The sequence below is a fragment of the Carassius auratus genome, chromosome 49, assembly GCF_003368295.1.
Source record: "Carassius auratus strain Wakin chromosome 49, ASM336829v1, whole genome shotgun sequence".
Lineage (NCBI taxonomy): Eukaryota > Metazoa > Chordata > Actinopteri > Cypriniformes > Cyprinidae > Carassius > Carassius auratus.
The window spans coordinates 5,890,402-5,914,819 of record NC_039291.1 but is presented as its reverse complement, the minus strand read 5'-3'; the positions used below and the strand labels follow the sequence as shown (position 1 = coordinate 5,914,819).

Sequence of the window (24,418 nt, the reverse complement as noted above, 5' to 3'; positions counted from 1 at the left end):
CATTATAAAATAATATGAAACTGTAAGTGTATTATATTTTTTGATTGATAGTTTTGTTAGTCTCATATATCAGCCAATAGCAATCACTAACAAATGGCTGCTGTATGTTGTAGCTGATAATACACTGTACATTAGAGATACAGCAGTAGCTGAACTCAGGTAGAACGCAGGCTTTCCTGGAGAGCGTGGGAGAGCTCCATTCTACACCAAAGAGTCTACTGTCGAAAGGAAAAGGGCCAGGTTGATTCAAAACTAGGTTGGCACATTCTGGGCAGATAGAAGAGAGATCTTTTTGGCTTCAAGACTTCATTACAGGAACCACCTGCAATGAGAAGGATGTTATTATTTTTGGGTTATTATTAATTATATATTTTTTATAATAATAATAGTTTCTAGAGGGTTGTTTATTAGTAATCGAAAAAGAAATTAAGTAATTTATTTGTTTACAATTGTAATGATTTCCATAAGTTTGTATATTATTATTATTAAATTAATAAATTATATATAAATTATACAAATTTATTTTAGAGGGTTTGTTGTTATTATTACTATTATATATATCCTTTTTTTTATAAAGGCGATGTTTGGATTTGTTATTATTATCAGCATCTCTTATATGATGAATCAATAAATTATTAATTTGTTTGAGATGGTAATTAATTCTTGAAGGTGATGTTTATTATTAGTATTTTTAAAGGTGCGGTGTGTAGATTTTAGCGGCATCTAGCGGTGAGGTTGCGAATTGCAACCAACGACTCAGTCCCAGCTCACCCTTCCCTTTAAAAAGTTCTTGTAAATAATTGTTTTGTTGTATATATTACACATTGCACCTTTAATACTAATAATATTAATCAGTAGTAATTCAGAACATTTGCTACGAGCCAAAGTGAGGAAGCTGCTCAAGAACTATTCATGGTGTTTTTTGTTGTTGTTTTTTCTTTTTTTTTTTGAGTACAGTGACTTTCAACTTTAGTCAGTCAAAATGACCTGGAACAAACAGTAACCAAAGAGTATTTTAATAAAGCACTACTTTAGACTTGCCCACAAGAGGTTTATCATTTCAGCTCAGCTCTCTCCAAATCAACCTGACTTCCAAACCCTTATATATTAGAGACCTTTTAAATGTTAGTTATGTTTTCAGGGTAGTTGAAAACTAGCGCCTATGATTAGATACTTAAAGGGATGAACTTCAAGACATTTGAATGAGGACTAAATTAAAACAAAAATGAGTATCATACAATATGTTTGGCCTTTGTGGTCCATAAAATGACCACCATGAGGTTTCTGTGCACTGGAAAGGAAAGTGACCTCGTCAGGTTAATGGTAATGATATACTTCAGTAAGTTCACTCCAGAGAGTAGACAGTGTCCTCCTCTATCTTTATGAATCTGAGAATAGAGACGGTACCCAAGCCAAACCTAAACACAGCCAAATCCTCGAATCGAAAGGCCCAGATTTGGCAAGAGTTTTGAGGGTTAGCTCAATAGAACAGTAAGAACGAACAACACAAGTCCAGTTCAAAGAATGAATTTGAGATCAGGTGACATTAATATGTCCAGTATAAAACATAAGAGACCTTTTAGAGTTGTTTTAATCTCTGTTTCTCAGATAGATCAGTGAAACATAAAATGTCAAACTAAAACAGTTTCTTTCTTTTTTTTAAAGTCAACAAATTAAAACTGACCTTTACCTTTTGCTTTCCTAAGAGTTAATGTGAAGGATTCATTGGTGCATGTTTTTCCAAAGAAAAAAGTTTGTCTTTCATCAAGATGTAATAACTTGCTCTGCTTCTGAAATGACATTCAAATTTGGTTTTACATCACCGGTGCCTCTTTTTTTTTTAGCTGTTCCACTTATTTTTATTGATTGATTGATTGATGAAATAACATTTGCAGTTTGGACACACTGACATTGGCCCACTACTTTTAGTCAGGATCAGAGACCATCATGTACAGCTTTACAACCTTCCCTCATGTGCTAATGATGAGTAACACCTCACTGGAACTAGATTCAGAAAAACAGTCACTGTGAGAGTCAATCAGGGGTCACTGGTCCACTGATATGTCTTTAAAAACTGCTGAACCAATGTTGTTCTGAAATCTTGATGGCAAACATCATTCTGTCAGAGTAGTTTTCCTCTCTCTCTATGCACTCTGGTTCAGATGTGCATGACAAACAGACTCTGTTATGTCCAGTGTCAACAATGAGAGCACACCTGCACCTTAGACAAACAGAATCGGCTGTCTGCATGGATGCTCTCTACATAACCAAGAGCTGAGTCACTCTATCAACAAGCCATCAGACTGTGACAGATGGAAACTGAGTGAAGAGGAAGTTCTGGAAACCTGAACAAAATCTCATTCAGTATAAACACTATAACATCACACTAAAAGAAGAGATATACAGAAGATGATATAGAACATAAGCAGTCTGTGGAGATCATGATAAAATGCTGTGAAAACTTGAGAGAAGCATTTTGAAAAGACTGTTATTTATTACAAAACACGGAATTAAAATGAATTACAATAGTTTTGCGTTATACTGTACATCTAACATGACTATAATATGGAGAAAAGATGCACTGCAAATTAATAAAAAGCAAATATTTAACAAAATGTATTTTAATAATTTGTTTTGGATTTAGTGCATTAACAATGTAAAAGCTAATTTCTTGTTTCTGGAAATAACATTTATATAATTGTTAATATTTTGTTATATTAAACAGTATAAGTTGTACACTACAGTTTGGGGTCAGTAAGATTTTTTTTTAATAAATTTTTTTTTTTCTCAAAAGGATGAATTAAAATTCATTAAATAATAATAATACTTAAATAATTAATATTTTTTCACAAAAACATTAAACAGCACAACAGATTTCAAAAGGTGTAGATAATAAGAAACATTACTTGAGCATCAAACCTGAAAATTTTGCTTTTCCAACACAGGAATAAAATACATATATTAATACATATTCATATATTAAAATAAAAAGTTTCAATTGTAACAACATTTCTCAAAATAAATGTAACTTTAGTGAGTCTTCTTTTAAGAAACACAAACTTTTAAGCAGCAGTGTAGATTAAAATGTATAAACAGCTTTATGCAGCATGGGGGAAATCTTTGTAAATGGATCATTGTACATAGGGGTGCTCTGGCACCAGTGCTATGAGGCTGGTTCAATTGAGCATTTATTTGCATTGGTTTGGTATCCACATTGGCAGTTTGTATCCAGGATGGTTTTCTCATAGGGCTGTGGTATGCATAACACTGACATGACCCCACATAACTCTCCTACACTTATTCACCATAAACACTAACCACCCTCACACACACAATGCATTACAATGCAGTTAATCATGATTAATGTGGAAGGTCCATTCAAACCTGTTTTTCAGACTCTATAGAGCATACGTTTCAAGGGACAGCAGGGAAATCTGCCACATAAATAATGGTTCTGATGCAAAAATACCTTTGCTGCACTTTCATCGTATCTGAAAGGAAACCTGCACTGAAAGGAAATTCATTCTTAATGTTTTCTCAACTGCATGTTATAATAAAATAGTTGACTGATGCTAGATGAACACACAAATGTGTTTTTATGTTTTTATGAACAGTTCCCATTTGCAGCAGTTCCTACTGGAAGTGATGTCATTTCCTTTTGTTTGATGATGATGCTACAGAGTGTTACTCTTGCTTGAATCTGCTCCTTTGTTGCAGTGAACAATCACAGCTGCCGACAGTCACAACAGATCTCCGAGAGGTTAATTCTCACTAATATCCCGTCTTTGCCTTGATCCTGCTCCCTGTGCATGAGCAGCCCTTCATTCTTCTCATGATTAGGCTGAGTTCCCTGTGGAGGGAAGCATAGACACGAAACATGCTCTCAACATCAACATTTTTGTGCCTTGCGTGATGTTTGCCACTTTATAGCACATTAAATTATTTCATAAAACCCTAGCAACCATTAGAACACTCAAGCAATGTGCTGACAACCACTCAGAACACCTCTTCAAATATTACACACACACACACACACAGAACCCCATCCCCCCAGACCTTTCCATGCACCTTGTTTGCATTTTTGAATGTCTGAACTTTCTAATTAAACTTTTCCTGCAGTTTTTCTTTGTAAACTGGTTTATATGTGGACTTTGAACTCTGCAGTGTGTTGTAAATAAACCTACACACAGATCCTGACTTTGATTCCGTTATGGTTGTATACTGATTAGATAAAAACTAATTCTGTAACTTAATTCTCTCACCTAATAACATTTCCGGAAACCTTGCAGACATACCACAATTAATTACCAAACATAACATGGAGGCTCTCGGTGGGAGTTTGCATAGCAGAGGTGGATGCGCTCATGTACTGTCTGCTTTTGTGGAGTCGATGTAAAGAAGCAGGGTGATGTGACAGCAACAGGGCCGTGTGCTGCCCCAGGCTCTGGAGACTGGAGCAAGGCCAAATGTTCACATTCCTCCCTGTTTCCCTGCCGGACAAACCTCTGCTGTCCGGTGGAAACAGCCTGGGCACTGATCTGAGATCAACAAAAGAGCCAAAAGAGCTGAGAAAGAGAGAGAGAAGAGCTCTCACACACCCTTCACTCAAACAACATTTCCCCACCTCTCTTTTCCTCAACCTCTTCCACTTTTGTGTGCTGGAGCAAGGTTAGAAACACTCAAGACAGATTTAACAGACAGATCAGGGGTGGACATTCAATTCCTCTGCTCTGATTGCCACAGAATAGCTCTTTTCTTTCTGCCTTAGTTCTCTGTAAGTGCGTTTATTCTCTGGGCAAACGGAAGAGCTGTGTGGCCAGAGGAATTCCAGGTCACAAGGATTCCTCCGGCAAGCATGACTTCACCTGTGTTCATTTCCTCTCCAGCAATGAGACCAGTGGCATTGACTTCAAGAGGAACCGAAGACATTAACAGATACTTTTGTCATTTTAGACTATTTGGGGGAGCATAGAGTTTATTTGGACATGATGGGGTTCTTTTCAGTGGAACAGAGTGCCGTTCTGGTGGTGGCCGCTCTTTTTGGGATGTACCAGTTTGCTAAAGGGGGGTGTTCAGGAAGGTGCTGTCAAGGCACAGATTTCACCTGTGTCACTACAGATTGGAGGATGGACCTTGTCTATGGGACATGTTATTGTGATGAGAGGTGTTTAAAGACTAAAGATTGTTGCTTTGACTACCCAACAGAGTGTCCAGGTATGTGGTACAGTAATATTTGGGCAGATGGCAATCTAATTACTAGACATAAACATTGTTTTTTTCCCCTATAACATCAGTCCATATTTTACCAGTACATATTTTGAATACTATAGTTTTAAAATGATAGACGAGTTGATTTATCTGTGTTTTAAGATGCCTGTGGTCATAGAGCTTTGATGGATGCCGAGGCTTTTTAGGTCGGGTAGAATCTGTGAATTCCGTTCCAGTTCATTTGGTCGCTTCCATGGCTACAGTATGCTGGGTTTTCTGCAAACTGGAAACCCAGGCTGTCAAAATATTATTGATTAAACTGTAGAGGGTGGAATCACACAGATGGCAAACCAAAACTGAAATTCCGACCCAAAATACACAATTTCAATGTAGAATAGCTGGTAGTATTATTTTTTCCGAGAAACAAATATGTAAAATTAGCATGTTTCCTGATTATCTGCAAATGTATTCGTGTTTTTATGCTTTAGTACAGTCAAAGTTGTCAGGACTCGGGTATGATCTGTCCTTTTTTCTTCCTTTTTCTTACTTCGTTCGTTTTTATATTTATTTTTTCGTTTCTACTCATTTTTCTACACTTGTTTTCATTTTCTTTACTTTCTTTTCTTTCTCTCTGATTTTTTATATTTTTCTGTTTTTTCTTCCCTTCGCCCTAGCGCCAGCTGATCTCGCTTTGCAATCTTTGCTGCGGCTTGTCCGATGCACCTGTTCCCCCTCTATCTCATTACTCACCTGTTCCCGTTATCTCATTACTCACCCTATTTATTCTGCTTGGTTTTCACCCTTCCTTGTCAGTGTGTTCTGTGACCCTTTGGCTTCGGTTCTGTCCTGTTCTGGTCAGTTTGCTGGTTGGTTTGTCTGCCCAGTTAGTGTAACCTGTGTTTTGCCCTCAGAGGATTTCGGACCGCTCTTCTGGTTATCGATCTGGACTGTTTTTGATTCTGATACTGCCCGCCGTTCTCAGCCCTGTTTGCACCTCGCTTGACCCCTTGTCTGCCCGACTATTCTCCTGCCTGCCGTTGTTGGATTTGTTGCTTCCTCTCTCCTGGCGTTCGCGGAGGCTGAGCGCTCGACCTGCCCGCTGAGCAGCGTGAAGTCAAGACTTTTTCTCTCCTCCTTGAGGGGTTTTGTTTTATTTTGTTTTGTTTTTGACGTTAAGTCGTCCTCTGAAATAAACTCTGTTCTCCAGCCTCATTCCGCTCTTGGGTCCTCATCTGTCCTGACACCACACACTGACCACGAATGGACCCAGCGGAGAACTCGACTTGGCAGGCGGCTTTGGAGCATCAAGGAGCGATGCTGGGCCGTCATGAGATAGAACTCTCTTCCACCCGTCACTCTGTGGATGCCTTGTCGGCTCAGATCACGGATCTAGTGGGTCGTCTCGATCGTCTCACTCGTCAGGAATTCCCTTCTCCGCCTCCCGGGCCTCTCCCGTCCGCTTCCTCCTCTGAGCCGAGAGTGAACAACCCCCCCGTGTATTCCGGTGAGCCTACTAATTGCAAAGCTTTCCTTATTCAGTGCGAGGTGGTGTTTTCCCTTCAAGCTCGAACCTACGCGTCAGATGTCTCCAAGGTGGCGTATGTCATATCCCTGCTTTCCGGTAGAGCACGTGATTGGGGGACTGCGGTATGGGAGTCACAGGCCGCGTGCTGTTCGGACTTCAGTTCCTTTAAGGAGGAGATGGTCAAGACCTTTGATCAGTCTGTTTTCGGCAAGGAGGCATCCCGACTGTTAGCGCGCCTTCAACAGGGCAGGCGTTCAGTGGCAGACTACTCCGTGCAGTTCCGTACCCTGGCCGCTACCTGTGGATGGAACGCCGAGGCCCTTATCGCTCGCTTTTTAGAGGGTCTCAATGACTCAGTCAAGGATGAACTGTTCTCCCGCGAGGTTCCAGAACGCTTGGACGATGTTATCAGCCTGTCCCTCCGCATAGACGCCAGGAGAGAGCTTCGCCGTCGAGTTCGTGCCGACTCCGAGCCTGTTACGTTCGTCCCTCCATCCCAGACTACCGAGGAGTGTGAGCCTATGCAGGTGGATCGCTTGCGCCTCACGCCCAAGGAGAAACAGCGCCGCCTGTTGGAGGGTCTCTGTCTGTATTGCGCGGCTCAAGGGCACCGAGCTCACTCCTGTCCAGCTAAGGCTGCTCGTTCGCCACAGAGCGTAAATCTGAGTGGTACTGCCATTTCCCCTGCTCACAGGTCACGCACTTTTCTGTCTGTGTCTCTGTCTACTAAACACACTCTGTTTAAGGCTTCAGCACTCGTTGATTCAGGAGCAGAGGGCAACTTCATCGATGAGGAGTGGGCTCGCGTTCGGGATATACCCATCCAATCCCTGCAGTCACCTATAGTCGCTCATGGACTCAATGGCAGGCCACTTATGCAGATCTCGCGGATCACTGATTCGGTGAGTCTTCTTGCCTCCGGGAACCACCGGGAGGACCTTAGATTCCTAGTCTGTGACTCTCCATCTGTCCCTTTAGTATTGGGTCATCCTTGGCTCGTTCGCCACGGGCCAAACATTAACTGGGCAGACAGTGTAGTTTTGTCATGGAGTCAGTATTGTCATACACATTGTCTCCAGTCTGCTTTCTCCCCGGTCTCTGTTTCTGTTTCCCTACAGGAGGAGGAGGCGGATCTTTCTCGAGTTCCTGCTTGCTACCATGATCTGCGGGCGGTCTTCAGCAGGTCCCGGGCTGTATCTCTTCCTCCTCACCGACCATACGACTGTGCCATCGATCTCCTCCCTGGGGCTTCTCCGCCTCGCGGGCGGCTGTATTCTCTCTCCGCGCCAGAACGCGAAGCGATGGAGAAGTATTTAAGTGATTCTCTGGCAGCCGGTATTATTCGTCCCTCTTCTTCTCCGGCCGGTGCGGGGTTCTTTTTTGTGAAGAAGAAGGATGGCTCTCTGCGCCCCTGTATAGACTATCGGGGGTTGAATGACATCACAGTTAAGAACCGGTACCCTCTGCCGCTGATGTCTTCGGCCTTCGATCTCTTGCAGGGGGCCGAGTTCTTCACAAAATTGGACCTTCGCAATGCTTACCATCTAGTGCGGATCAGGGAGGGGGACGAATGGAAGACCGCGTTTAACACGCCTCGCGGGCACTTTGAATACCGGGTTCTTCCCTTCGGCTTATCCAACGCTCCAGCTGTCTTTCAAGCACTTGTCAATGACGTGCTGAGGGACATGATCGACAGGTTCGTTTTTGTTTATTTAGATGACATTTTAATTTTCTCCTCTTCTCTTCAGGATCATGTCCAGCACGTCAGACAGGTGCTTCGGCGGCTGTTAGAGAATCGGCTGTTCGTTAAGGCGGAGAAGTGCGAGTTCCATGTTCAGTCAGTTTCGTTCTTGGGCCACATCATCTCGGTAGGGGGGATTCGCATGGACCCTGCGAAGGTGAGAGCCGTCTCCGAATGGCCGACTCCTGATTCCCGCAAGGCGTTACAGCGGTTCCTGGGTTTCGCCAATTTCTATAGGCGATTCATCAGGAACTTCGGGCAGGTGGCGGCCCCTCTGACCGCGCTAACCTCCACCAGGATCAACTTCCGTTGGTCAGCGGATGCCCAAGCGGCGTTCGATGAATTAAAACGCAGATTTACTTCAGCTCCCATCCTGGTAACTCCAGAGACTTCCCGGCAGTTCGTGGTGGAGGTGGATGCGTCAGAGGTTGGTGTCGGTGCCGTGCTCTCCCAGGTATCCCCCCTGGATAACAAATTACATCCTTGTGCTTTTTTTCACACCGTTTGTCTCCCACAGAACGAAACTACGACATCGGTGATCGCGAGTTGTTGGCTGTTCGACTGGCTTTGGGGGAGTGGCGCCACTGGCTGGAGGGAGCGGCCGTTCCATTTCTGGTGTGGACTGACCACAAGAATTTAGAATACATTCGGTCTGCACGCCGGCTAAATGCCAGACAGGCTCGGTGGGCGCTCTTCTTCGGGCGCTTTGACTTCACCCTCTCTTATCGACCCGGGTCCAAGAACGTTAAACCCGATGCGCTGTCTCGTCTTTTCGCTTCTCCAGGCGCCCCGACCCCTGACACTATTATACCTCCGCGGTGCGTGCTGGGGGCGCTTACCTGGGGAATCGAGAAGCTCGTCAGACAGGCGCAGGGGGGAGTCGGAGTGCCCGCGGGGTGTCCCATCGGCCTGCTCTTCGTGCCCAGGTCAGTTCGCTCCGCCGTTCTCCAGTGGGGTCACTCCTCCAAAATCATGTGCCATCCAGGTGTGAGGAGGTCCCTGGCAGCCATTCGCCAGCGGTTTTGGTGGCCTGCCATGGCGGAGGATGTTCGCCGGTTCGTGGGGGCGTGCCCGGTCTGTGCTCAGAATAAATCCTCTAATTCTCCTCCCGCTGGTCTGTTAATGCCGCTTCCCATCCCATCCCGCCCCTGGTCCCATATTGCCCTGGATTTTGTAGTTGGACTCCCTCCATCCAGTGGCAATACTGTGGTTCTCACTGTGGTGGATCGCTTTTCCAAAGCGGTCCACTTCGTTCCTCTTCCTAAACTCCCCTCGGCTAAAGAAACGGCCCGGGTGGTCATTGATCACGTCTTCCGGATTCACGGCCTTCCGGAGGACGTGGTTTCTGACAGGGGGCCCCAGTTCGTTTCACATTTTTGGAGAGAGTTCTGTCGACAGATTGGAGCCTCTGCGAGTCTGTCGTCAGGCTTTCATCCACAGACCAACGGCCAGACCGAGCGCGCCAACCAGGATCTCGGTCGGATGCTCCGCTGCCTGGCATCCCATAACCCCTCCTCCTGGAGTGATCAACTCACCTGGGCAGAATATGCTCACAACTCGCTACCGGTGACGTCTACAGGTATGTCCCCGTTCATGTGTAGTCTGGGTTATCAACCTCCTCTGTTTTCTTCCCAGGGCTCCGAGGCAGCTGTCCCCTCGGTTCAGGCTTTTGTTCAGCGTTGTCGCCGCACCTGGAGGAGGGCCATGGAGGCGCTTCTCCGAGCTAGGGGACGCGTTAAAGCTGCCGCAGACCGCCACCGAAGGTTGACGCCCCGTTATGTCTGCGGACAACGCGTGTGGCTCTCCACCAAGGATTTGCCACTGAGAGTCCCATCACGAAAGTTGGCACCTAAGTTCGTGGGGCCGTACCGCATTGCCAAGGTCGTCAACCCGGTGACGGTCTGTCTCCGGTTGCCCAATTCTCTTCGTCGTGTGCACCCTGTCTTCCATGTGTCCAAAGTTAAGCCTGTCTTGCGTTCCCCCCATTCTCCTACTGTGTCTTCCCCTGTCGCCCCCCCTCCCCCTGTTATGGTTGACGGTTCTCCTGCATATAGGGTTAGGAGAATCTTAGACTCCAGACGCCGTGGGCGGGGATATCAGTACCTAGTGGACTGGGAGGGGTACGGTCCGGAGGAGAGATGCTGGGTTCCAGCCCGGGACGTCCTGGACCGCTCGCTCATCGACCAGTTTCACCAACGCCGCCCTTCCTCGGGAGCGCCGGGAGGCGCTCCTGGGGGAGGGGGTACTGTCAGGACTCGGGTATGATCTGTCCTTTTTTCTTCCTTTTTCTTACTTCGTTCGTTTTTATATTTATTTTTTCGTTTCTACTCATTTTTCTACACTTGTTTTCATTTTCTTTACTTTCTTTTCTTTCTCTCTGATTTTTTATATTTTTCTGGTTTTTCTTCCCTTCGCCCTAGCGCCAGCTGATCTCGCTTTGCAATCTTTGCTGCGGCTTGTCCGATGCACCTGTTCCCCCTCTATCTCATTACTCACCTGTTCCCGTTATCTCATTACTCACCCTATTTATTCTGCTTGGTTTTCACCCTTCCTTGTCAGTGTGTTCTGTGACCCTTTGGCTTCGGTTCTGTCCTGTTCTGGTCAGTTTGCTGGTTGGTTTGTCTGCCCAGTTAGTGTAACCTGTGTTTTGCCCTCAGAGGATTTCGGACCGCTCTTCTGGTTATCGATCTGGACTGTTTTTGATTCTGATACTGCCCGCCGTTCTCAGCCCTGTTTGCACCTCGCTTGACCCCTTGTCTGCCCGACTATTCTCCTGCCTGCCGTTGTTGGATTTGTTGCTTCCTCTCTCCTGGCGTTCGCGGAGGCTGAGCGCTCGACCTGCCCGCTGAGCAGCGTGAAGTCAAGACTTTTTCTCTCCTCCTTGAGGGGTTTTGTTTTATTTTGTTTTGTTTTTGACGTTAAGTCGTCCTCTGAAATAAACTCTGTTCTCCAGCCTCATTCCGCTCTTGGGTCCTCATCTGTCCTGACAAAAGTATGTCATACAGCACCTTTAAAAAAGACGTGCCTCGATGATGGATTTGATTCTCATGAACATTCAGCTATTCACTTCACATGACGTTAATTGATTATTGACATGTGGAGGAATTTATATTTTAGGACAATATTTCTTACTTTTATACAAGATCAGTCGGTGTCAAATCATTCATAGTGTAGTAATGCATTAGCTGTCAAATGCAAAACTATTAACAAAAAAGGAAAGATCTGTTATCTGTCATGTATCCTATACAGTGTCTGATTTTACACTGAGCTGTCAGATCTACCTTGACTCACTGTTAATGCAGTGCCATTCAAAAACACTTCATAACACTAATAATGCAAATAAGTTTGCTATGTGACAACATGACAGAAACATTACATTAATATTTATATACCAGTGTCATGCTGTCTGGTCTTTGTTTCCCTGGGTGTCCACTAGTGGTCTCACTTCCCCTTAGGCACCTCACCGTAGGCACTACAATTTCCACTAGCCTTGTCCCTTCATCACAATAATTGCTCTCCTGTTAATTACACCAGGTGCCTTCACTTATTAGTCAATAGACTCCCTTTATTACCCAGTCTTTTCCTGTTGTCTGCATCGAGTCCTTCCTTCCGTTTCCTTCCGTTACCCAGTTTTCTTGTCTTCCGAGTTCCTGTTCCCGTTCCTGTTCCCTTTCCTGTTCCTTCTTTGTTTGTTTGTTTGGATGGTATTCTAGATTTGGATTACACTCAAAAAACCATACTGCAATTGGATCTCTCTTTCTCTGTGTTTCACTGGGTCATGATCGTCACAGAAGGACTCCATCCACTAAGAGCCCAGCGCCATTGCAAAAGATGGCCGCCAGCCCTGCGCCATGAGGCAAGGTGGATGCCAGCTCAGCGTCACGACGCAGGATGGCCACCAGCTCAGCGCCACAGCACAAGATGGCCCCAAGCCAGGGCTAGTCACCATTGACCTTCCAGAGTCAGGGCTAGACACCGTTGACCTTCCAGAGTCAGGGCTAGTCACCGTTGACACTCCGGAGTCAAGTCAAGTCACCGGTGAAATTCATGGACAAGGGCAAGTCACCGGTGAAATTCATGGGCAAAGTCCAGTCACCAGTATTATTCATGAGAAAGGTCAAGTCACCGACTATATTCATGGGCAAAGGCAAGTCACCAGTGATCTTCATGGGCAAAGTCAAGTCACCAGTGATCTTCATGGGCAAAGTCAAGTCACTATTGATCTTCATGGGCAAAGTCAAGTCACCAGTGATCTTCATAGGCAAGGGCAAGTCACCATTGATCTTCATGGGCAAGGGCAAGTCACCATTGATCTTCTGGAATCCAGTCTAAACACCATGGGATTACAAGAGTATCTCCACTTCTCTGTGGAACTACCCGAGCCTCTCCACGCCTCTGCTGAACTACCAGAGCCTTTCCACATCTCTGCTGAACCACTACAGTCTCTCCTCGTTTCGGCTGAACTACCAGAGTCTCTCCTCGCCTCTGAGGAACTTCCTGAGCCTCGTCACATCTCTGCTGAACCACTACAGTCTATCCTCATTTCGGCTGAACTACCAGAGTCTCTCCTCGCCTCTGCGGAACTTCCTGAGCCTCGTCACGTCTCAGCCAAACTCTCTGAGCACTCAACTGATCCTGTCGTAGCCACGGAGGCAACCCTTAACTTGTTCATGTTCTCTGTTTCATACTTGCCTAACCAGACTTGCTCTTCTGTGTCATCGATCCCACTGGGAAGGTCTTCTGCACTGTCTAGGTGGCCCTCTGTCCCGACCGCACAGATGTGGTGGTCTTCTGCGCCACCCTGGTGGGCTTCTGTCTCGACCACACGGATGTGGTGGTCTTCTGCGCCACCCTGGTGGGCCTCTGTCTTGACCGCACGGATGTGACCTGGCCCTCCGTCCCTCCCCCTGATCCTCCGCCGGTCCACCTCCCTCCTGGACTCCTTGTTTTTGCACTTCTTGTCTCTGTTTCCCCATTTTACCTGGTCCTCTTGTCTCTGTTTCCCCATTTTACTTGGCCCTCCGTCCCTCCCCCTGCTCCTCCACCGCTCCACCTCCCTCCTGGTCTCTTTGTTCTTTGGTCTCTTCTTGGGTTCGGGTGGAGCATCTGGTAGCTGCTCCGTGGAGGAGGGGGTAATGTCATGCTGTCTGGTCTTTGTTTTCCTGGGTGTCCACTAGTGGCCTCACTTCCCCTTAGCACCTCACTGTAGGCACTACAATTCCCACTAGCCTTGTCCCTTCATCACAGTAATTGCACTCCTGTTAATTACACCAGGTCCCTTCACTTATTAGTCATTAGCCTCCCTATATTAACAAGTATTTTCCTGTTGTCTGCATGGAGTCCTTCCTTCCGTTTCCTTCCGTTACCCAGTTTTCTTGTCTTCCGAGTTCCTCGTCTCCGAGTTCCTGTTCCCGTTCCTGTTCCCTTTCCTGTTCCTTCTTTGTTTGTTTGTTTGGATGGTATTCTGGTTTTGACCCCGGCTTGGTGGATTACGATTTGGATTACCCTTAATAAACCACACTGCGATTGGATCTTTCGTCTCCTGTATTTCCCTGGGTCTCCGATCGTCACAACCAGTAGTTCTCAACCATTTTGACTCCAGGGCCTCAATATTTATTTCTACAACAATATTTGCGGGCCACAGAAAACTGTTTTTGATTTACTGGATAATTTTTTTTCTTTTTTCTTTATTTATTTTTCTTTATTTATCTTTTTTTAATTTATTATTATATTATATTGTATTATATTATATTATATTATTATACTCAGAATGCCCAATAAAATAGTTTTAAGCTTGACATAACTAGGAAAATGTACAGCTATAAATGGGCTGTGTTATATATAATGTATAAAGATTGTATTAATTTAAATTACTTTTCCAGGCCTTTTTTTTTATGAGACTACCTCGGATATCCAGATTTTTCAAGACTGGTGGAATCTTGGTTCTTATAAAAAAAAAAAAAAAAAAGTTTCTTGAGAGAGACTGAGTTACAGTATGACACATCTTGGATCAAGGATCCCTTGGAGATTTGCTTTTGACCACTGGTTTGAACAGCGGAATACTGTAGATCTGTCAAAACCCTGGTGATCTTGGTTTCACTTCTCACCTGTGGGTTGTGTTTGTAGCTCAGCCGTGTGTGGTGAGTGAGTGGAGTCACTGGAGCGGGTGCGCTCATCACTGCCAGCCCTCATTCCGGGTCCGGAGACGCAGCGTTGAGAGACCGCCCCAAAATAGTGGACAGGCCTGTCCAAGGCTGGAAGAACAGGCCGGATGCATGGAGTATCAGTATTTAAATTGTATGTATTCACTTACAGTAACACATCTATAATGATGAAGTTGCAATTTATACTGTACATGTTAAAAACCAAAAATCAGTACAGTTAATATATCAAGTACTTTATTAGGTAGGTCAGGAAACACATCAAAATAAGTGTACAAGCTTGACAAGAGATTATTAAGCATGACAAGAGATTATTAAAACAATGATTTATAATATAAAGTAAAAAATTTTTTTTACATTATTACTTTAAATTGTTAAAAACATGAAAGTGTACTGGTTTTTTGTAAACTCCTTTCTGTAATCAGATTAATATATATATATATAAGTAAGATTTGAAGTACACTACATATTCAATACAATTAAGTGTACTTCTTTTTCAGTATTGCTTTATATGTTCTGCCTTCTTGCTTACACTGGCAGAGATTAAAACACACTTCTAGCTAAAAAACACAGTGCTTCAATCAAAGAACAAGGGAATTTTTTTTTTTTTACTTGATGGTCTAACATTTATCACTTAGATGTTTTTAGGTGGAACTCAAACATGGACTGTTTTGGATTAAATCCAGGAGCAGCATTCATAACAACAATGGAGTACAGCAAAGGCAGAACTCACGATTTGTATAGGGCTCCAACAGATGTAGGGTATGTATCACCGTAGATTAAACAAGCACTAAGACACTGTTATTGATGTTTACACATTTCAACAAATAGCTCATTGCTTTAAGCCACAAAGACAATTTTTAATATTTAACTTTATTTCTTGTAATTGTAATTTTATGTCTTGTAAATGTGATGACTTATAATTTTGACTTTATATTTTGTAATTGTGAATTGGAACAGTGCTAACATCACAATGTGACTATTTCTTATAACTATTTCATCACAATTAACACAAGGCAACTTTTAAGTCACTTGATGATGGCATGTGCTCCACAGTTTCTGTATTGAGTTCAAGATGGAGTCTCTGACACCGCAGTGCATGGTGGAGAACAGACCCTACACGCGCTGGATGCAGTACTTGAGGGAAGGCTACAGTGTCTGTGTGGCCTGCCAACCTCCGGCGATGAACAACCACAGTTGGAGTTGCCAAGGAGACGGCAACCTAGCTGAGAGGTAGAGTAGCCAAAGTGCCACAGTGTTGTTAGAGGACCTGTTTCTGATGCAGCAACAATAGCAAATCATCTTGTGAGTTCATTGTGAGGTCAGAGTATGTTTTCATGCAGAAACATCACCAGAATTCATGAGACATTTTGCAAAAGGCTCTTACGGACTTTCTGGCCACATTAAATCTGTGGCTTTCAGCACCATTGTGAATGGATTACTTCTGACCTTTAGGATTTCTAATGCTATCTTAATGTAGTACTTGTTTCTTCGACAACAGGCTTGAATTTTATAAAAACTAATAGATTTCAAATTAAAACTGGGTTGAAAACATGTTTTTAATGTCTTCATTGCTTTGCAGACATTTTATGTGTAGATTTGATTATTTTGCAAGCCCCAGACTTTGATATGTATAATATAAAAATTGGCTATGAAAACATTTCAGTTTTTGACTTAAAGTAAAATAATCTAAACAAAATGTTCATGAAGTTTTTTTTTTTTTTTTTTTTTTTAATAGAGCTTGAGTTGAAAGTAAGCTTTTATTAAAAAAAAAAAAAAAAAAAAAAAAAAGAAAGTAAGCTTTTATATTTGCATTCAGCAAGGACACATTACATTGATAATTTGCCAGTTAATTATTTTATAATGTTAACTTGAATTTAATAAATGCTGTTCTTTTACACTTCATATTCACCAAACAAATCCAGGAGAAGAAAGTAAAAAAAATAAAATAAATGCATCAAAGTTTCAACTAAATTTTTTATCAACACAACTGTTTTTATCAGTAATAAGAATAATACGAATAAATGTTTCTAGAGAACAAAGTCAGCATATCAGACTGATTTATGAAAGATCATGTGACAATGAAGACTGGAGTTATGACTGCTTTGCAATCACATAATTACATAAAAAAAAAAAAAAAAAAAAAAAATATATATATATATATATATATATATATATATATATATATATATATATATATATATATATATATATATATATATTTAAGTTAAATTTCACAATATACATTTTTTATTTATTCACAGCCTTGGTGAGTGTAAGAGACTTTCAAACACAGAAAAGAATTCTTACAGCCCCCAAACTTTTAAATGGTATAAACTACAAAATAGCAAGACAAGAGTCAAGCATTTTATTCCAGAAATGTTTAAATATAATTTATATCATGGAATGATATGAAACAAAATGCAAATTAACTATAAACCACACAGCTGAAGAATTACTCATAGCGTAAAATAAGGTTTTTGGACCTGCCATCTGATTGAAGACGCTTCTTGTCTTGGCAGGGATGAGCTTCTACACTGGCAGGCTGTGGGAAGCCCTCGCTGCAGAGGAACATGGAGGAAAGTGCAGAGACTACAGCACTGCTCCTGTCCACAAGTGCACAGCTTCATTTTCATTTAACCATAAGTTGCTTCTTCAACCCCCTTGATAAAATACATCAGTAAACAATATATCCTATTACATATGTAAAACAACAACAACATACTTTCAAATACTATTATTGCTGCTGTAAATATAACATACATGAAATAGCTGGCATAGAGCATACATGAATCACCTTGTAGCAGATCTATACAGGTGGAACTGGGGAAGGTGGAGGGTTTCTGAAGCAAGCTCCAACTGCTATGGCAAGCGCTAGTCATATATTTGAATGTTGAGTAGCAAACTCATTGGCTACTGAGACAGGAGAGAACCAATCAGCAGTGCCATGTGATAAAGATGTCATTAGGTCAGATTGAGTTAGACCTATCGGACTGCGCCATCTAGAGTTTTGTGCCAGAACTCTGTATTTATAGGAATGATAGGTGCTCCAGGTTTTGTTAAAATAATTCTTCATTCAAATAAATGTATAACTGTTGGAAAGAGCCTGCCCCCCCCAAAAAAAATGACCATATAGGTCATTTGTGCAAGCACCTTATTACGACCTATATTTATGTTTTAAAGTTAAGCGTCCTCTAGCGAGTGTAGAAATAAGGACAGTATCGTGCTGCATCTGTCGATATTAAATAACATATAATGCCATTAATCAAAAGGCACATTTATTTATTTGGAATGGGTGGACTTTTTATACCGATCTCACAGTAATTTGTACATATTTTACTAGATGGCTTATTCGCTCGAAGGACCACACCTAACCCCACCCCTAAACCTACCCCTCACAGAAATCATGCAAAATTATGATTTATAGAGCATACATTATACATTTTATGAGCACGTGCGTTCTTTGGGATCAAATCCACGATCGCATGATTAAATGTAGTCCTATAATGCAATACTCTACCAACTGAGCTACACGAAACCCAAATTATAGCAAATAAAAGAGTACAAAACATTCATATGAAAACATGCTGTTGCCGATTGGTAAAATTTTAGTATATGCTCTGATGAGTCATATTTCAGGGATTTGGACAAAATACAGATACAAGCGTAGTGGTTGGAGGACAGCTTAGTTGGAAGCTATATAATTCACCATCTTGACCAGTGGAGTCATTAAATTGCTTGATATTTTTTGGTAAAAAATTTAATTATTTTACTCAGTGATTTTAACAAATGGTTGAATAAGTCATCTGATGAAGAAGAAAACCGATAAGGAAGTAGTCTTTTGAGAAATAAGATAAAAGTAAGAAATACAAACTCTAATTACTATAAAAAATGTCTTTCCTATAATCTATTATATGCTCTATATCTACATTTAAAAAACAAATTATAAACAACTTTCTAATTACTTATGTATTAATAATGCTTTATCACCATATCAATCCAACTTTAGATCCAATAATTCTTCAAACGCAGCATTACTTAAGTTCATTAATGACGTGTTTTCAGCTGCTGCTTCTGATGATTTGGTTGATTAATATTTACTTTTAGATAAACTTTATGCTATTGGTCTTCTCAAAATGAAATTATGTGGTTTAATTAATACTTGCATAACAGAAAACACAATGTCAATAAATCATATTTTTTGTTCAACAAAGAGGTGGTTCAATATTGGGACCCCTTCTTTTTTCTATTTATATTCATTATCATGCATTTTAAATAATTGTAATGTTCAACTTTATGCCGATGACACTGTCATATATGTGTCTAATTCTGATATTTTACAAATTCAGTTTTCTGTTCAGTATGATTTTAATATTTGCAAGATTGGATACTAAATTAGTAAATCTTATTTCATGATGAGTCTTATATTATGATTTTTGGTTTTAGAGAGAAACTTAAATCCAAAATTTATTCTTGCATTATATCAAGACAGTACTCCTTTGCATACTCGATACTAATAAATATCTTGGTGTGTTCACTTTCCTTTTAGTGACATATTAATCATATTCCACATGAAATCAATTTTGGAATTAGTACTGTACATCAATCTCAAAATTGTTTCACATACAGTGTTTGTAAGAAACGTGTCTCTCAACTTCCAGTTGTTGAATATTGTGATGTTGTTTATCATCACTGTACAATGTATGATGCACTCCAGTGGCCATCTTTGCACATACAGTAAGATGACATATTCATTGACTTCAGTTTCATAATCGGATGTATTTACTGTTAAGTTCTGTTCGGACTTGCTCCTTGTGTCAAAATAAATGAATAAAAAATAAAAACATTGGTAAGAAAGGGTTTTTGTGTTTAAAGCCTCAACAGACTGGAATAGTTTACCTGCATATATTCAAACTATTGCTTCAAGTTTTTTAAGCAAACTTAATTATATTTAGTTTTGGTCTGTAAATGTTATCACTGAAGATGTTACTGTTTCTTTATTATTAATTTTTTTTGTTCATATTTGATTGGATTCATTGATAAGTATATTTTCTTTCATATTTGTTATTTCAATTTTGTGGTGTTATTTTCTAATTAATGTTAGTGTTTTGTTGTTTGGTTGTGTTTATGGTTTTTTTATTAATCTGTTTTGTTGTTATTATGTTGTGATTACGTTAAATTGTTTTTGGGAGCCCCTCGAAAAGGAAATCTCAAGGGGTTAATCTTAATAAATTTACTTGCATATATTTATTAAAATCTCTTTAGTTTTTACAGTAGTATTGTTTCAAACTTTTTTTTTTCTTTGAAAGATCTCCAAGAACAAAATTAAAGGCAAAACAAAGCTCACATTTGGCTCACCTGCAACCCCTAGTGGAAACAGTTGATCAGTTCTTACAAACAGTAACAGAAAGCTTTTTAATAATAAAAAAAAATGTCATCGGCAATACTTAAATAGTTATCTTTTAATTTACAAATTTACGTTCCTGCATTACAAACATATTTTGTGAAACTTTCAGTTCAATTACTATGAAAAAATAAAAAAGAGACCTCTGACACACTATCAGGAATATATATTCAAAAAGTGTCTGACATCAGAACAGCTTAAAACCTGAAACCTTAAATTGTACAGATCTTTTAATACTAAAAGCAGAAGCCGCCAGCAGCTCGATAGTCTAATATTTTCTTCAGGATTCTTTTTCAAACTCGAAGTCATTCAGGATCATTCTCCATTTGCCCTCCCCATACTTCCTAGCTTATAAGTGGTGACTGTCAGTTTGTGTACGTATGACAGGATTTGTAGAAAAATGTATACAAGACGTAGTCAGCCAGATGATGAACATTATTACAATTATTAATAAGTAATAATTATTATATGATGCAGTCACACTTATAGCAATATTTGTTAGTTCTGTTTGTTGATTCAGGGTTAGCATCATCTGAGGTCCTCTGAGGGGTCAGCATCATCTCTTCTCAGGTGTTCTAGATCCAGAATGGAGCTTGTGTAAATCCTAGTTACAAATAAAGACATTATTAGCATAGCTGCTGATCCAACGAAGTAAAATTAATTGGTTTAACCCAAGCTAAAGAATAAAAATGTGCATTTGATCAGATGATAATACAATCACAATTTAAGATACATTATTTGAATGCTTGGCGAAAGAGATGTGTTTTTAATCTAGATTTAAACAGAGAGAGTGTGTCTGAACCCCGAATATTGTCAGGAAGGCTATTCCAGAGTTTGGGAGCCAAATGTGGAAAAGCTCTACCTCCTTTAGTGTACTTTGCTATCCTGGGAACTACCAAAAGTCCAGCGTTTTGTGACCTTAGGGAGCGTGATGAATTGTAACGTGGTAGAAGGCTATTTAGGTACGCAGGAGCTAAACCATTGAGGGCCTTACAGGTAAATAATGATCATTTGTAACTGATACGGAACTTAATAGGTAGCCAGTACAGAGACTGTAAAATTGGGGTAATATGATCATATTTTCTTGACCTGATAAGGAAACTAGCTGCTGCATTTTGGACTACCTGTAGATTGTTTATTGAAGAAGCAGGACAACCACTAGAAGTGCATTACAATAGTCCAGTCTAGAGGTCATAAATGCATGAACTAGCTTTTCTGCATCAGAAACAGATAACATGTTTCGTAGCTTGGCAGTGTTTCTAAGATGGAAGAATGCAGTTTTTGTAACATGGGAAATAAGATTTTCAAAAGACAAATTGCTGTCTAATATAACACTCAGATTTTTGACTGTAGAGGAAGTAACAGTACATTTGTCTAGTTGCAGATTGTAATCTACAAGATTCTGTGTAGTGTTTTTTGGTCCAATAATTAATATCTCTGTCTTATCCGAATTTAATTGGAGAAAATTATTGGTCATCCAATCTATTACATTTTTAACACACTCGCTGGTCGTTAGCTGGTCTGGTCTGGTCTTGTTGAGATATATAGCTGAGTATCATCAACATAACAGTGGAAGCTAATTCCGTATTTTCTAACAATATTACCAAGGGGCAACATGTATATTGAAAATAGAAGGGGACCTAGAACGGATCCTTGTGGCACTCCATATTTTACTGATGATAAATGAGATGACTCCCCATTTAACCCTTGTGCGTTGTTGGGGACGTTATCGTCCACTAGGGGGTAAAGTTGAGTCTTATTTTGGCCACAACTTTCTCTGTTTTTGAGCTAATGGAATGATTTTTGGTGACAAATCTTATTTTGACCCATATTTTGGGGAAATGCTTTGATTTTTTTCAAAAACCTAAAAGTACACTGTGGGCAAATTCACTACCCTTTCGAGTTGTTCGTGGATGAAAACATCCATAACTCCATTAATCAACCTCAGTCCTGATCAAAACTACCAAATGTTAAAAGAAAATTCCAAGATTTTAACTTTTTAATTACCAAGTTCATAAATTATGTCACTGATTTGGGAAAAAAACACACAAAATTACATATTTTCATTATAAAAAGTGATTGTGGACTGGATATTTTTTTTTACCTTTTATCACAGTCTTGGGCATGTCAAAGATTAGTAACAAGATTGGCTTTGATGCATTGTTAGTTTTTGTGCAGCATTAGATTTAAAATTTTTCTTCCTAATTAGTTGTTGGTGGCTGTTTTGGCCCCATTGACTTCCATTATAATGACATTTTTTGATTGCAAAGCCATGACACCATATAATCATGCATTCTTGATTGTTTGTGGTTTTCCCTTTTGGGAAGAGGTAATAAAAATATTTTTTACAGTTGATCACTAGGTGGGGCCATTTACCCTTTAGATAGGCCTGTGCAAAAAAAAAAAAAAAAAGGCTTAGTTTCTGGCTTGTATATAGAGTTATATGGAGTGTAATAGCAAATTATAGTGTGTGTGTGTTTGAGAAAGAGAGAGACAGAGTGTGTGAGAGAGACCTTTAGAAGCAACAGCTTCTAATGTATTAGAGAAAATAGTGCCCATGTTGTCAGTCATTTCGTCTAATTCAAGTGTATATTTGGGTACAAATAGCAGTTGAGATAGATCAGGCAGGTTATGTGTGAATCTGTCTTTGGTGACTTAGAACAATAGTTCTGCCCAGACCATAACGCTGAGACATATAGTTACAAGGAAATGGTATGTAACATAATCACATTGAGGTACGATATATCTATTGATGATTAGTGTTAGTTATTACGGGGATGTTTATATTCTTATATTGGAAGTGATTGCCACCATTGAAATCTTGCAAGGCTTTCACCTGATATTTAACACAGTGCACCTCATGAAACATCAACACCAAATAAGCATTTCATTTATATTTAAAATATTTTATACAGCTACAATGCATGTAAAAAAATTCACAAAAAAGGGTCTACAGAGTTTACTAAAGAAAAAGCGGTTTATTAAATTTATAAATGACCAGAACCAAATAAATAAAATTTGAATTAATTTTAATAACAGACAACTGGAGTTTCAAATTTTTAAGTTGAGAGAGATGGTTTTACTCATTTGGTTTGTTTCACTCTAGGCTGGATGGAGTCCTTTCACTTCCATCCTGTCCAGATGAGGTTTTCTCTGATCTTTCATGACGGGCTTGAACCACTTTTAATGCTGCCCAAAACAAACAAACAACAACAACAAAAAAGTATGTACTTCATTGCCTTTCTGGTAATTAGAAGCAAAACACACAGTCGATAAATCACAAAGTAAACCACTAGTGGCAGGCAAATCTGCTCTTAAAAGCCTTTATTAGTTTTATTATTGCATCATTTCCTCACTCTCAGGAAAAATCTAAAATTCTAAGATATCATTAGGCAAATTCCCAGTATATACTGTAAGCACATTGAAACCACAGTCAACATAGCCCATTAGGATTTTCCCACAGGATAAAAAATCAGAGTTGAATGTAAGATGGATTAATTTTTTGGTAAGCATAACAAAAAAGGCCCCATATTTCCAGTAAGAAAACAGCGGGAAGTTCCTGGCTGAATGTATTGAGGAACATGTCAACGTTCTCCAACAGCTGGTTGAAAGTGAAATTCATCAGGAGCTGATCGTATGCATCATTCTTACTCACAATGGTTGTCAGCTTCCCTTGTAGTTTCTGTTAAGACAGATACAAAACTGATGTTAATTTGCCACACTGCATGAAAAGGCATGTTAAACTGTAAAAGGTAAATTCACACCGCTGGTATCTCTTTTTCCAACCACCACAGGGTTTCCTTTGCCAACTGTGAATTTCCTTTTTTTAATGACTGAATCTCATTCAAACTCTACAATGTGAAACATCCAACACTTTCAATCTTTAATACCTGAACAATCAGTAGCATCTTGATTTTAGCATGCAAGCCTAAATCAGACATTTCCGTTAATGACTCCCAAATTGGCAGCGCTGATATCAAGAGAATGATTCGAACAAAAGGATCTTATCGGACATCTGAAATCCACAACACAACACAAGAAATTATAAATTAGCTGACTGAACGGTCACTAAATCTTTCGTTTACATTTGTCTTTATGTCTTAAAGGGTAGCTCACCCAGAAATGAAATTTTTACACAAAGAAAACCAAATTAAACCCTGTGGCTCATGACGATACATTGATGTGTAAACACAAAAAACAATCGGTCTTTGCAAGGAACTGAACAGTATTTATATTGTTTTTTAACTGAGCATGCGCTTGAGGCATCTTCTTCTTCTTCTTGCTTTATGACAGATTTCAGACAAGTCCCTTTCACACTGAAACACATTGCCGGATTGCCTTCTGTGTGAATGCAAACACGTCCGGTGTTGGGTACCTAG

General features: G+C 40.5%; 1 protein-coding gene across 1 annotated transcript; it reads left to right on the top strand.

Annotated features, from left to right (window-relative positions):
- Nucleotides 1-4,379: 4,379 nt before the first annotated feature.
- LOC113066084 (somatomedin-B and thrombospondin type-1 domain-containing protein-like) lies at nucleotides 4,380-19,911 on the top strand. Its single transcript, XM_026237708.1, has 5 exons — nucleotides 4,380-5,214; nucleotides 14,601-14,771; nucleotides 15,274-15,397; nucleotides 15,692-15,868; nucleotides 17,158-19,911. The coding sequence occupies exons 1-5, from the start codon at nucleotides 4,986-4,988 to the stop codon at nucleotides 17,273-17,275; spliced, it is 819 nt and encodes a 272-aa protein (XP_026093493.1). The 5' UTR covers nucleotides 4,380-4,985; the 3' UTR covers nucleotides 17,276-19,911.
- Nucleotides 19,912-24,418: the final 4,507 nt, after the last annotated feature.

Excerpts from the sequence above, each read along its gene's own strand:
- LOC113066084 (XM_026237708.1), top strand. The coding sequence starts at position 4,986 with ATGATGGGGTTCTTTTCAGTGGAACAGAGTGCCGTTCTGGTGGTGGCC. Across the intron at positions 14,772-15,273 it reads GGAGTATCAGTATTTAAATT|ATGTTTTTAGGTGGAACTCA; the intron begins GTATGTATTCAC and ends TTTATCACTTAG. Across the intron at positions 15,869-17,157 it reads GACGGCAACCTAGCTGAGAG|GGATGAGCTTCTACACTGGC; the intron begins GTAGAGTAGCCA and ends TTGTCTTGGCAG.